Below are 15,212 nucleotides of genomic sequence, written 5' to 3'. Positions count from 1 at the left end.
AATTGAGGGAAGTTTCGATTTAATTTCAGGAAAACTAGTCCTGTACAAATTGAACTATTAAAATTCAGTAGCGAAGGGGTAAAAGGAAATAAGTCAATTTTAACTATTGACCAGTTTTCAATCAATATCTCGGAATCTAAGGGAGATAGCAAAATTTTTGTTATAACCTTTTTTGTGGAGCCGATTGAGTGCTACAACAAATGTAATTATAAAAATTTCGCTATCTCCCTTAGATTTGGAAATATTCCTCAAAAACTCAACTGGGAGATAAGTCGACTCATCTCCGTTTACCACTTCACTACTGAATTAAATTTCCTGCAACTAGAATCTGACATTTTCCTCTAAACCCCTTCACGAAGTGAAGTAATCTTTAATTATGCATTTAATTAATTTAAGTAAACTAATAGCGACTCGAAATATTTGTGTTATAGGAAGAGAGCGTTTTCCATCATCAAGCAGTACAGACGACGATCAGAGTGGCTCTGACGTTGAGCACGATACCTCAGCAATTCGTGGCAAGCCCCACTCTGGTATTTTACATTCGGGTAATCACTCGGTGAGGAAGCGTCGTGGTAATTTACCAAAGCATTCAGTCAAGATATTGAAGAGATGGCTGTATGAGCACAGATACAATGCATATCCCAGTGACAGTGAAAAACTTACACTCAGTCAAGAGGCCAATCTCACTGTACTTCAGGTAAATAAACTTCGATATCTATTTCATTCACTTAAAAATGTACAAGTGAAGAAAATCTCATTGTAATTTCCACTTTTTTCAACTCATTCTGAATCTCAATGAAAAACGCTCTTTGAAAAAGTTCAGAATTTTTTCTTTTTTTTTTGTCATTCTTTCACAATTTTTGGGAATTTCTACATGATGTATCACTCAATTGACAATTTTAGATTACGAAAGATAAAAAAAATCCAGATAACATTCGAAAGATGGTACACCCGGACCTTAAATTTTTTTTTCGTCAACTTTTTTTAGTCTCGCAAGTACTGATGAGAATAATAATTTTGCATTTAGTAGAATGGAAAATTATTGAGAAGGTTTGATGGGCGAAGATTTTGTCAATGGATTATTCGATTGAATTTCAGCATCACATTTTCCTTTTTCCCCCTCTGGGTCTCCCCCTGGGCCTTGCTCTCGACTTTGGATTTTGTTGTTTCATTTTTTTTTTCAATTAATCCATTGACAAAATTTTCGCCCGTCAACACTTCTCAATAATTTTCCATTCAGTAGAAGGCAAAATTATTATTCTCATCAGTACTCCCAAGAATAAAAAAAAATTAAGTCCCGGGAGGATTATCTTTTAAACGTTATCTCGATTGTTTTTCCATCTTTATAATGCAAAATATATCACAATTTCCATTGGATCTTACATCACGCAGGATTTTTAAAAAATTATGATTGTACAATCAAAGTAGGAAAAAACTGAACATTTTCAAAGAGCATTTTTAATGGAGATTAAGAATTAAGTCCGATAGAGAGGAAATAGTGAATGGATAATTTACCATGGTAATGAACGATCTGATAGCCATTGACTACTGTGACAATTGACAACCTAACAGCCATTAGATACATCAAATTATTAATTTGCAATTTCCTCTCTATTGGGTTTATTTGCCAATATTATTCAAAAACGGTCTTTGAAAATGTTCAGTCTTTTTTCAACGTTTTTTTGATTGTACAATCATCATTGTTGAAGACTACAGGGCTATGTAAAACTGAGTAGCAAATGGAGATCATTTCAGATTGTCAAAATAAAAAAAACAACCGAGATGACGTTCGAAAGATAATTTACCCAGGCCTTAATAAAAAAATATTTAATAACAAAATTTCTTTGCTTGAATTGTGGCAAACAGTCGTTTTTTTTGACTGTTTCATTTTGCCCCACTCTCCCTTATCCAAATTTTCATTTTGCTCTCCTATGTTTTGTTATGAACAACTAGGGGGCTTCGCCCCCTGCTCGCTCCGCTCGTCAAGCCTGGGGGGGGGCTTCGCTCCCCCGCTCGCTTCGCTCGGTCCCCCCCGTCCGTGTGACCGCAGCGGTGTGACCGTACCCATAAACATCTTCCATATGAGCATCCCCTAATATAGTAATCCTCCATAAATATCGATATCCCCTTTATGACCACCCCCTCATATAGACATCCCTTATAAATACAGGCACCTCCCCATATAGGAACCCCCGTATAGGCACCCAGCGTCCCCTGAATTTAAGCGTCCCCTGAACTTGAGCGTCCCCTGAATTTTTCGCCTTATTTTTTTTTTATATAGATAGATAGATAATAAACTTTATGTCGCGCCGTGCAATAAGTCGAGTTTATCGCACGCTGCGCTTCGCGCAGCCTGCTCAAAACTCGACTTCTGCACGACTTGACATAAAATATTATCGAGCACTCGGTAATAAATTTCGTTTTCAACGAATGTGTAGTTTGCAGGCCGAGCCGAAGGCGAGAACGATTTCGAAAACGAAATTTGTGCCCTTGTACTCTAATGTACTATTATTGTTCAGAATTTTGAACAAAACATGATAAAAAAATAATATAGAGAGACAAAGCAAAAAATTCCTATAAAAAAAATGTAAAGAAAACGGATGCAAGAGAAATCAATATGTATGTAATATGACTTGCTTCTATAAAATATCTGTCAAAAAATCGGAGGAAATCGAAGGCAAATTTCAAAGGAATTCTCAAAGTATTTTCACACATCTTGGATTGAGGCAGTCATTGAGATGTTTTCAACTATACTATCAATATCTGGAGGGAATAGAATGTTGGTTGGTCGGTGATAACACATCGGAAGCAAATGCGTTATTTATTGTTGCAAAATTATAGGGAAGTGGGTCACTCACGCCGTCTCGTGATTCCCATTTCTTTTTTTCCCACTGATTGATGATTGATGGAAATAATAATATTGATGGCGTGAAGGCCTGAATGGATGTTTTGGTTATTTCCTGTTGGGTAATTTTAAAGATTGAATAGCTAAGATAGATAACACGGGGTTTGAAGATGATTTTAGTTTGTGAATGAATTTTCGAGGCAAACATGATTTTTAATTTAGTTTTTAGGATTGAAAAGCTACAAAAAAAAATGATCTAAATAAATTTTTTCTTCTCGCATACCCTTTCGGGTCTGTACGATTTGCTCCCTTATCGTAATTTCTACATGATGTACCACTCAATTCCCAATTTTGGATTACGAAAGATAAAAAAAATCCAGATGACATGCGAAAGATAGTACCCCCGGGCCTTAAGGATTTTTTTTTCTTCCTATTTTACATGAATGGCGCAAACTTTTATTTTAAACAAAACAAAATTCGCTCTCTAGGAGTCGAATTAAAAAAAAAAATTCGTAATTGTTACTGCACACATTTTTTCAAAAATTTTGACAAAAAAAGAAACCTCTGTAGCTCAAAAACTGAAGGCCGTGGACTATTTTCAACATTTTGAGCGTGTGTGGGGCGACCGAACAATAAACAATTAATTTTTTTGCATTAATTATTCGCCCGCAACTTTTAAAACTCATGGTAGTCTTCCCTTGAGTTGAAGAGGTGACAATTTCAGTTTAATTCGTTATTATTGGGACACTTGCAGGTATGCAACTGGTTCATCAACGCGCGGCGTCGTATTCTACCGGAAATGATACGACGAGAGGGGCACGATCCTTTGCAGTACACAATTTCACGAAGGGGCAAGAAAATGCCCGGCGGAAGCCACCAACAGGCGTCAGGACTCAGTCCATCTGCCAATCAAGATTGGGATTCACTAGCTTCGAGCGTACCTGCTAAACGGCGCAGAGATCACGATTATGAGGATCATGTCATGTACAGGTGAGTCTTCTGTTCTCATTACATAATGATCACCGTAAAAATTCAATAGTGCATTATTGATAAGATAATTTTTATCGACAATTATCTCGTTTATGAGCCATTCTAGAGGGAATTGTGGAGAGACGCTTTTTGTAAAGAATTTCCTCAGGTACAAAAAATGTCTCAACATTTATTTATTTTATTTATTTTATTTATTTTATTTATCTTATTTATTTTATTTATTTTACTTATTTTATTTATTGTCTTGCAAAATTAATCCAACAACCGAAGCCAATAATAGGATTCAAGAAAATGTATATTTCCTATTTGTATTTCGAATTTCTATTTCCAGATTTTGATAGGCATTACTGAAATGAGTGCATAATTAAGACAAATTTGTATGATTTCGCTAATTGTTCATCCTGGGTTTTCCTGGTAATGACAGCCTTTAGGGAAATTTTTTGTAAAACGATGGATGAAGTATTTTAAATCATCCGTTTTTACCACATCACATGACAATTCTCCCTTGAAAAACCCCATCGCGCTTAAATTTCTATTCAAAAAATTGACTTCCTCCGTATCCTTAAACATTCATAATGAAATTTTCCGGTATAAAAAATCCAGTGGATAAGTAGCTCAATGCTAATTTCTCTCGACTTTCCATAATCTCCTAAAAATGCAGAAAATTCGCATTAATAAATGTAACTGGATAAATTGCATTGATAAATTGATTCACTTTAATCTCTCAATAATTCAGGAAAAGAATTTTAATCGTCTTTATTTCATACCAGCTATTGTTATCGCTTAAAAAATACTTAACACTTAATTATCAATGATTTACCAGATAATTTCAAAGCTCGTAATGAATTTTAAATTAAACAAAAAAGAAAAGGTATTTTTAACACATAATTTCTCTTGGTAAATCACTCAATTCACATTTTCATTCATCTGAGAAATTGAAAAACTATCTTCTCTTATTTTTCATTTGTGTAGAAGAACTATAAACAAATTATAAACAAACTGTGAACAAAGGCACCCTTGTACGCATATTCTCACCCTATTCATAATATACTTAATATTTATCTCATTACGAATGCAAGAACATTGAGTTCTCGAATTAATACGCCACTTCCGATTGAATTCTTCATCCATCGACCTCTAACACGAATTTTATTTCTCATTTTCTTCGATAGCTCGGGGATTAATTTTAATTAAGACACTTTGAGCGCTCAAGTGGCAGTGACAACTGGTTGTCCCTTCGGAATAATTATGTATCAAAGTGGCTTTACGATTGTTAATTATAAAAGCTCTATTAGAAATAATAAACGTGGAAAGTCGAATGTGGAATTTTTGTGACTTATGCAATTATCTCGGTAATGAATGGATTTAGAGGAAAATTTTAGAGAGACTTTTTTGTGGAGAATTTCATTAGCTACAAAAAAGTTATTTTGACATTTTCCCCTAAAATCACGCATTAACAAAAAAATGCAAGATTAACAAAAATACAATTGCATATTTGAGTTTCGTGATTGAAAAAAATTGATCTTTATGGCAATGACAACTGGTTGTCCCTTCGGAATAATTATGTATCAAAGTGGCTTTACGATTGTTAATTATAAAAGCTCTATTAGAAATAAGAAACCTCGAAAGTCGAATGTGGAATTTTTGTGACTTATGCAATTATCTCGGTAATGAATGGATTTAGAGGAAAATTTTAGAGAGACTTTTTTGTGAAGAATTTCATTAGCTACAAAAAAGTTCGTCTGACATTTTCTCCTAAAATCACGCATTAACAAACAATTCAAGATTAACAAAAATACAATTGCATATTTGAGTTTCATGATTGAAAAAAATTGATCTTTATGTTTATTTTTTGCATGTAGGAGTGAAGAAGACAGTCCAAACGATTACGAGAGCAGTTCTCACAGTGAGGAGGAACGGCCCTCAGCACAGTGGCCAAGTGTCATTGTTTACCCATTTTCCGAGACTAAAGTCGAGCCATCGAATGAACTGAGTTATGGCGAAGCACTAAATCATCCAGCCCGACGAGGGTACGTACGGTTTTTGTTCATCTTCAAATATTTGGACACACATGAGAAATTCCGTTTCACAAGAATAATCATGGCACGACTGTGATAACATGTATTGTAGAGAAGAAATAACAGTTGCGTAATGGTGATACGATAAAAACACTTGTTGCGAATCTAAAATCATGAACTAAGGAGATATGAAAATCTAAAACTGTGTGCTTTTTGATAAGTGTATTTCATTCCCGATAATTAATTACTGCTCCTTCAATTTGTTCAGTGAATTTCAATTATTCTAGGAACATGTGGTTTTAGGAGGAAATGTCGAGATAACTTTCAGTGGGAAATTTTACAATGATGAAATTTTTTATAAGAAGTCATTCTTTTCTGAGATAATTGCACAATTAATGGAGATCTTATCAGTTTTTTTCATTTCGTCTCACCCTTTAAATAGTTATCTTCAGTAATTTTTACATTACATCAACATAAGTAATTTAACAAGAAACAAGCAGCGCGACGGATGCCATTTGACAGATTATATATGACTGCTCCTCTCTACGTATTTTTTTCTCCTATTTTCATTTCTACCAATTTTATGGGCAGTGGGTTTCCGAATGGATCCCAATGTATTTTTATTTTTTGAAAATATTAAGGCCAATCCCACTCATACTTCATCACAAAAGATGAATTTTTTGTTCTCAAGATTTTTGAGTGAGTTGTTTCATCTCAAGAACTATCAGATATATCGACCCAAAATTTGATATAGGAATGTTCCTTGATAATCCTAACTAGAAGCCAAAGTTTCAAAGGGTTTCCCTGACTTTTATCCACGTCCTTAAAAAATTGAAAAATTATTTTCTCTTATGCATTGCATCAAAATATGTAATTTAACAAGAAACAAGCAGCGCGACGGAAGCCATTTGAGAGGTTACATATGACTACAACTCTCCACGTATTTTCTTTCCCCTATTTTCATTTCTTCGCTTTTGAGCAAAAAAGTTTCACATACAAAGTTGAATATTTCTAAAACTACTGGTTCGATTCCGTTCATCCAGAATTCCTAACTTTGTTACCATAAGACCTAAAACCATACCAAGTTTCAAGTTTCTATCTGAATTATTTTTTAAATTATCGTGCGAAAAAGCAATTTCCGAGAAAAAAATTAAGATACGAGAATTAAACTACATTGCTCATGGTGCGATGGTGTTTTTTCAATTCAATTAAATAGGCATCATCATGACGAGTATTTTGACAAAAAAATCGGATCGGTCGAATGGTTCGGGAGATATCGGCAAAAAACGATTTTCGAAGAATCGCTATATCTAAATTTGAGTCTCAGTGGTACCAATTACCAGCCAGAATTTCAGCTTTTGTCTTTGCCTCAATAATTCTCAAGTTATGGGGACAGTTCTGAACATACGAAACACATGTGCACACACATACAAACATTTTTTAAAAACATCATTTCTTCACGTTTCATATTTCTAGCCATTTCCACCCAAAATTAAGAAATCTAAAATATTACGATTACATCCCCATAAAAAAAATATATAAAAAAATGTATCGAATTTGCGCCAATTCCATATATTTTTCAGATTTATAAAGAATTTATAAAAAAATAGAAAACATACATTTTATACATTTAAAAAAATATAAATTGGACCAATTTAAGACATTTTTAAAATATATTTCTCAAAATATAAATTTTTCCGTGTAGACCAAGCTTCCATTCGAAAGCAAAATTGAGAGACTCCCTTTAAAAATCACTGCATTAATTGTCATTAATAACATCTGAGGAAAAAAGAAGATTCAATTCCATCGATTCAGTAGCGAGTAATCGACGAAAAATTTGTTTACATACGCACGCACATACACATTTTGGTCTTTTTGCATCGTAATGGGTCGATATAGCACGAAAAATCTAAAACTTAAATTTGCACGATTACAAAGCTTCCATTCGGAAGCAAAAAATATAATTGCTAACGAATTGTTATGATATTCAGGGAGGACAATACATCAGTACCAGAGGCTGCCTACTGGAGTGCACCGCGCCAGCATTTATCATCAACCCCAGAAGTTAAACACGAGTCTGAGGTTTACAGTACCCACAATAATCACACCCACAGCGATGAAACACCACCGCCAACACCACCCGAGGAGGACAAGGACAAGTTTAAGTGTCTTTATCTGCTAGTGGAGGCGGCGGTCGCCGTCAGACAGCAGGAGAAGGAGCGTGAGGCCACTGTAACCGTTTAACAAAACATTTATATCGTCGAGAGAGAGAAGTGAAATCAACTATTGAAGCCATGAAGCCCGTTGTACCCCGGACTTTGGTGTCTAGAGTCGTTCGAACATTGTTGGGAATATTTTTGGTGGTTCTATTCATCATCTTTACGATATCGAGGGATTTTTTTGGCTTCTCTCGAGGCCTCGGTGTCGCTGTTCAGTGAACATTACGTTTGTGGAAGATATCGTTCAACTCTTTCATTCAATATTTTTTATCTGATCGAGTTATCAAGAGTAGTTTGACGTTATCACTAGTACAGTTTATCTGTTTGTGGTTGTTGAGAGTGAGAATGCGCGAGATGATTTTTTTTTGGGAATAACTGGGGGAATTGAGGGGGAATTGTTGGGTGAGGATTTTTCCATTATTGAGGATGTCTCTGGGGGAAGCGGTTTATGGATAATTGGCAGGAGATTTCTTTTTGGCGATTTGGTAAACTGAAACAATGGCTTTTTGATATTTTTCGATAAAAACCTGTTCTTGTTCAAGAAAAATTTGGAATTATCTCCAGAATGAGGAGTTTTAACGAAAAATGTCAGAATAGCTTTTTTGAAGATCTGGAATTTTCAGAGAGAAAGTCTCTTTTCACATTTTATCCTAAACTAGCTTGTTAACGAGATAGTTCTCCCTATTGTAAAAAAAATTCACAATTTTGGGGATTTTTTGACTATCAATCGAATCTCTGCAGGGGGTTTAGAAAAAATTGTCGAGAAATCTATTTCGTGAATTTTGTGGTTTACAAAAATTATCTCTTGACATACTACAATAAACACGATGGGTCCAGAGATATTTGGGAAATAGTCTGAGTGTTTTTTTTTTCAATTTGAGTTTATGTTTGAAAAAATATGAAATTATCTCGAGAATGAGGGACTTTAAGAAGTAATATCAAGAACCGTTCCATCCTAAGACCACTCATTAGTGAAATAATGACCTAATTACAAAAACTTCACATCTCAATTCAACTTTTCTTCCACTTATCAATTTCCATTAAAAAAAATCAGTTATCCTCCGAAAAGCATTAGAAATAAAACATTTTGTACATTATCTTTATATTTCCTTAACTAACAACAGAAAAACGCTGATAAAAACGTCAATACGAAATTTTATCGATTTCTCAATCATTTTTTGTTGAATACCTCGGAATCCAAGGGAGATCTCAAAAATTTTCATGAAGACCATTTTTGTAACTCTTGATTTCCTCCGCAAAAACGTCTCCACGAAAATCTTTCCATCTCCCAAAATGGAAATGAACCATTCAAATTCCTTATTTTGTTACTCAAATAATGAATACACCTCGAAAAACCACGAAAAATAGTTCTCAAATTTTCAACATTTCGATAAAAAAAACATGTGCCTTTGTGAGCGTCAATTAAGAGACTAAAATTCGCAGAAATTTTCCAAACGCAATTAAATGGATTGCAGTAATTATCAAAATGCTAACAATGATCGATGAAAACCAGCTCCCTCGAGCCTTTCTCCACCAGTTAAATCCCAACAAAACTTTCTATGAATAAAAATGTTGATGTGAAGATACAAACAATTGTGACAATTATACGTAATTCGGTTATTTAGTGCGTAATTGCTCAGATATTTGTAATAAAAATTGAAGAAAACTAAACTAGGAAGACTCGGGTTTATTTCTACCATGAAATCACCACGACCGAACGTTCACGCAGGATTCCAACGAATTTACAATCTTCATTATGCCATATTAATTATCTTTCATATATTCGGTGGAAACAAATTTAAATTGCGTCCAAATGATGTAATTGATTCGAATATTGACTTCAAATTCAAGACTTTTTTTTCAATGTTTTGAAATTTGCCCCCAAAATCACTCGTCGTCCAGATGATAAAATAATTCATTGATGAATGCACAATTTAAATTAAAGAACATGTTAGTGACGCCATTATTGTGTTAATAACTGGGTTTAGCAAGTGTCTAGCAATTATTTTTCTGTGAAAATTGAATCTGGAAAAAAAAATTTTGCAGCTTGAGATAACGTTTTTGGTCATTATGCAGTGAATTGAAAAATGTCAAGACTTTTTTCGGGGAGAATTGAATTTTCTATTGATAATGTCTTAAAATTGTCCCCGAAAAGCACTCGTTACCAAAAATATTTGATAATTAATGGGACAATGCTCAATTGAAAGGAAACAACATGTTAATAATGCAGTTACTTCGATAATGAGTAGATTTAGCATTGAATTTTTTTTATGAAAAGTGAATTATGTACAAAATATGTCTAGACATTTTCAACAAAAATCACTTGTCGTTGAGATGATGAATATCATTTTTTCGCAATTCAAAATAACTGTTTTCGTAATTATGTCAGTAATTAATGAATTTAGCGGCAGGAGTCAAGACTTTTTTTGCGGAAAATTGAATTTGTTACAAAAAATGTCTTGAAATTTGCTCCCAAAATCACTCCTCATTCATAAATGATGCACGATTAGAGGGAACTAACATGTTTTTTAATTATGAAATTATCTTTGCAATGAATAGGTCAAGAGAAAAATGTCACCAGACGTTTTTTGCATCTGAAAAAAATTCCTAAGAAATCTCTTGGCATTTTTTCCTACAACGACTCATTACTGAGATAATTTCATAGTTCATTGGAAGAATCAGATGAGCCAATTTAGCCAATTTCATAATTTCGATGCGTAGAAAATAGTCCTGAATCTCTTGAGGATCGAATCACAATTTATCGGTCCTCAGACGAAAGATGCTCAAAACGAAATTCCTCGTTGCCTTCCCCACTAGTAATTCTCCATATACCTTTATTTTTAGTGAAGTAAAAATTATTTTTCCACGTTCGAAATTTCTTTTCTACCAAAAATATTTTTTGATTCCATTTCTTATTGTTTTGTTCCTCAGTTCAAGCCCCATTCAGATTCTTGGTGTCCGGAGAATTAACAGATTCAAGAGGTTAAGTGGTAAATCCTTTAACAAACTCGAAATATGAATTTGTTTTTTTAATTTCTTAATTAAATTGACAACCAAGCGTTGTAGAGAAAAACGACAAAAGATTTTTCACCTGGAAAACTCAATTCCCACCAAAAATGTATTTTGGCTTTTTTCTCTAGAGCCGTTCGTTCTCGAGATATTTAGATAGTAATTAACAAAATTTTTCATGTGATTTGTGACTCGTCATTGTTAATTACCTAGTTATCTCCGTAATGAGTGGTTTTGAGAGAAAAATTCATGAGACCTTTTTTGTAAAGAATTCGATTTCCCACAAAAAAGGTCTAATGACATTTTCTGGTAGAACTACTCCCCGTTGAGATAATGGCGAATTTACAAAAATATGAAAAATCCCCTCACTACCACTTCACCCCTGAATTCAATTGAGAAACAAATCAAAAGAAAAAAACACAAAAGCAAAAAAACTGTTATCCGTTATCAAAAATATATATCATGGAAAGATTGGTACAAATGCCAAAGACTTACTTAACTAATAGTAATTAACTAATTAATTTTTGCGAATTCAGTTGATCGTTTGATTATTAATTTCGTGAGAGTGAAAGAGCATTAACATGAGTGTGATTAGTGATTGAATGTTCCAAAAAAAATCACTCCTTTTTTTAAATAAATAGACATTGAAAAAAAAATCCTTCGTTTTGCAACCACGAAAAATCGAGACGAAGCGATTGAAAAAAAATTGAAAAATGTACAAATTAACAACTCAAATTATTTTATTTACTACTTATACCAATCTTCGTGGTCGTAGAATAGTTCCATCTAGCATTAAGAATTTATTTTCAATTTTTTAATGAGCAAAACGCTCAACAGAAACTCGCATTTGCGATGAAAAACGGTAAAGATGAACGATAAATCGACAAAAACTAATTATACAATTCAATTTATCGTTCATTGATGATCGAGTGCTGATTAATCATCATCACTTTGGTGTCGTATACTTAAAATGAAAATAATTGACCTCAATAATTACCATCATAATTAATAAAAGGCAAACAGACAAAAAAAACGCTCAGAGAAGATTAAAAACAACAGAATGACTAATTAACATTAGTTCTTGATACGTTTTTAACAAGAGTGACGGATATTTTCGTAATGAACAATTAATAATCAATAGGGAGGATGATTAAGTCATCTCAGATGCTGTTGATGTTATTACTGGACAATTTTAACGTTAAAAAAAGAACAATATTGTTAACTATTTGAATAAAACGAGAAAGCGTGATTGGGAGTCTCATAGGTACGACGAATAGTGTAAAATAGTGCAAGATGTATGAGTTCTTAGGGTTTTAAAACATTTGTACAAAATTGAAAATGAGGAGATGAATGAGGGAATTCATTGAGAAATAATTCATGTGTTGAAGTGATGAGATCTTTGTTAATTAATATTTTTAAACTCAAAAAATTCTCCCCAAAAAAGTGAGATAATTAAAAAAATGAATAATTGATGCATTCTTTGATTGACGTGAATTCCAATTAACGAATTGGACATTTTGTTAATCTGGGGAAATTTTTTCCCTTCAATCACTCATTACCAAAGGAATTGCGTAATGAAGAAAAATTCCGTTTCGACTTTTCAGGTTTCTCATTTGTACTACAGCTTTTATAATTAACAACGAGATAATCCCTTTGATACATAATTATTCCGAAGAAAAAACCAGTTGTCACTGCCGCTTGAGCGTTCAAAGTGTCTTAATTAAAATTAATCTCCAATCTATGAAAGAAAATAAAAAATAAAATTCGTATTAGAGTTCTAGGGATGAAGAACTCAATAGAAAGTGGCGTATTAATTCGAGAACTCGAGGTTCTCGTATTTGTAATGAGATAAATATTAAGAATGCTATGAATAGAGTAAGAATATGCGTATAGGGTGCCTTTGTTTACATTTTGTTTATAATTTGTTTATAGTTCTTCCACACAAACGAAAAATAAGAGAAAACAATTTTTCAATTTCTCAGATAAATGAAAACGTGAATTGAGTGATTTACCAAGAGAAATTATTTGTTAAAAATAACTTTTCTTTTTTGTTTAATTTAAAATTCATTACGAGAGTTGGAATCATTTGGTAAATCATTGATAATTAAGTTTTAAGTATTTTTTAAACGATAATAATAGCTGATATAAAATAAAGACGATTAAAATGCTCTTCCTGAATTATTGAGAGACTAAAGTGAATCAATTTATCAATGCAATTTATCCAGTTACATTTATTAATGCAAATTTTCTGTTTTTTTGAGAAGATGATGGAGAGTCGAGGTGAATTAGCGTTGAGCTACTTGTCCACTGGATTTTTTATACCGAAAAATTTTATCAAAAGTGTTTGATGATAGAAAAGGAGTCATTTATCGATGAGAAATTTAAGCACAAGGGGGTTTTTTCCAAGGGATAATTGTGATGTGATGTAAAAGGAGATGATTCCAAGTACTTCATTTATCATTCTACGAGTATCTTGGAAAATAGTGGCCTCAGGGAAAATGTTCTTGACATTTTTTTTTCATAAATCCACCAGTTTCTGAAATACTCAAGTAAAAAATCAGCCTTTGGAGTCACAATCTCTCATCATCATCATCACTTGGATCGAACCAAACGCAACAAGTAGAGACGCCTGATGTGTAATCTGCGCCTAGACGCATGTAAAAATTGCTCTCACCTATGAATAAACTTACTAGTTCATAAAGCTGTAGCAGGATTTAATTCTCAACGACATATTCATGCATAGACAATAATTCATACCTACGATTAAATCCTCTTTTTTAGTTTTACTACGTAATGTACAGGTGCCATAAGTGAACGGACGATCGTAATTTGGTCACTATTATCCGAATGATTGGGAAATCTTAACACAACGGTAACGATGTAATCCATAAGCAATTGTTTTTTTTGTTTCATCTTTCATTATTTTTCTCTATTTTTACGAAAAAAAATTGTTACGTCGAGCAGGACATGATTTAGAGGTGGGCCTTTTCAATTCCTCGACGCAAGTGGCGATTAGAGGAGCAAGGGGGATCTTTAAGTCATGCAAATGCTGATTATTAACGTAATCTAGGAGTAATGGTATTATATTTCATTATTATTCGATTCGCAGACCTACAATAAAGCATGTTGTGAATTTTATTTTAGTGGTGAGATTTTTATTTCATTGAACCTGTGGTTTATGTCCTGATGTGGTGGGGGGAGTTCCGGGGGAATTTAATATTTTCGTGAGATTAATTTTCAAGTTTTTTCTAATTAGGTGATGTGATGATTGAGGAAGGAAGAGATTAATTGCTTTCTTGACATTTTTTTTATGAACTCAGACTGAGAGAGAACAGAAGCATGAAATCATGTCATTAAATCCTGAATTAGTGACTGAAAATGAAGTCGCACGAGCCGATTTTACAGCCCTCGGGAGAACCTGCTGCTGGTTGAGTAGCACTTCCTCAACGCAAGTGGTGATTAGAGGAGCAAGGGGGATCTTTAAGGGTGCCAAGTGAATTTGGAAAAAGATTCAAAAAAAAGTTTTTCTTTCCCTCCATCATTGGAGAAATATGTATTCATCCATCCGAAGAAATTTCAAACCCGCAACCGGAACTAGACATCGAGAAAATAAATGCGGAAAATCCTCTATTTCGCGTGACGAATCTCGAGAAAACATGGGATCGAATGGGTACGGCGGGTTGAAATATCTCTCTTATTCACCCCGGTACCCCATTGTTTTTTGTCGCCATCACATTGAACATATCATTCCCCATATCTTCAAATTTTTTCAAATTTTTCTTGAGTTCCTAGGGGGTTGAAACGTTCAATTTAATCAAAACTCCATAAGAGGCCGTGTATAAGACTGATTTTGTTTATTTAATTTCTCGATATCCATAAGTTCTAAAATTTTAAAATTGTCACCGATGTTCACCATCTGTCTAATACTATTAATTTAAAAAATTATAACTTTGTTGGTGAATGTCAATTTTCAATCATCGCCAAATTCACTTGGCACCCTTAAGATATTAGGAGGCTTCGCTCGCTAACCTCCAGGGGGCTTTGCTCTCGCCATCTCCTTGAGTTCAAATAAAGATCGGAAATACCTCGCCTGTATCACGAGCGATACACGCAAAACCCTATGAGCGGCAT

The 15,212-nt window shown here is 33.6% G+C and overlaps 1 protein-coding gene across 2 annotated transcripts in view; it reads left to right on the top strand.

Moving 5' to 3' along the window:
• LOC107041819 (homeobox protein TGIF2) overlaps positions 1–14,219 on the top strand; it is a 37,112-nt gene extending 22,893 nt beyond the window's left edge. For both annotated transcript variants that reach the window (XM_015262584.1, XM_015262583.1), the window contains exons 2-5: positions 432–697; positions 3,600–3,835; positions 5,698–5,865; positions 7,845–14,219. In XM_015262584.1, coding sequence (XP_015118070.1) covers positions 432–697; positions 3,600–3,835; positions 5,698–5,865; positions 7,845–8,097 — 923 coding nt within the window. In that variant the 3' untranslated portion in view covers positions 8,098–14,219. The remainder of the gene's footprint in view (positions 1–431; positions 698–3,599; positions 3,836–5,697; positions 5,866–7,844) is intronic.
• Positions 14,220–15,212: the final 993 nt, after the last annotated feature.

This window comes from Diachasma alloeum, unplaced genomic scaffold, assembly GCF_001412515.2.
Source record: "Diachasma alloeum isolate Michigan unplaced genomic scaffold, Dall2.0 Dall_scaffold_00379, whole genome shotgun sequence".
NCBI lineage: Eukaryota > Metazoa > Arthropoda > Insecta > Hymenoptera > Braconidae > Diachasma > Diachasma alloeum.
The sequence above is the reverse complement of the archived record's forward strand: the minus strand, read 5'-3'. Positions and strand labels throughout refer to the sequence as shown.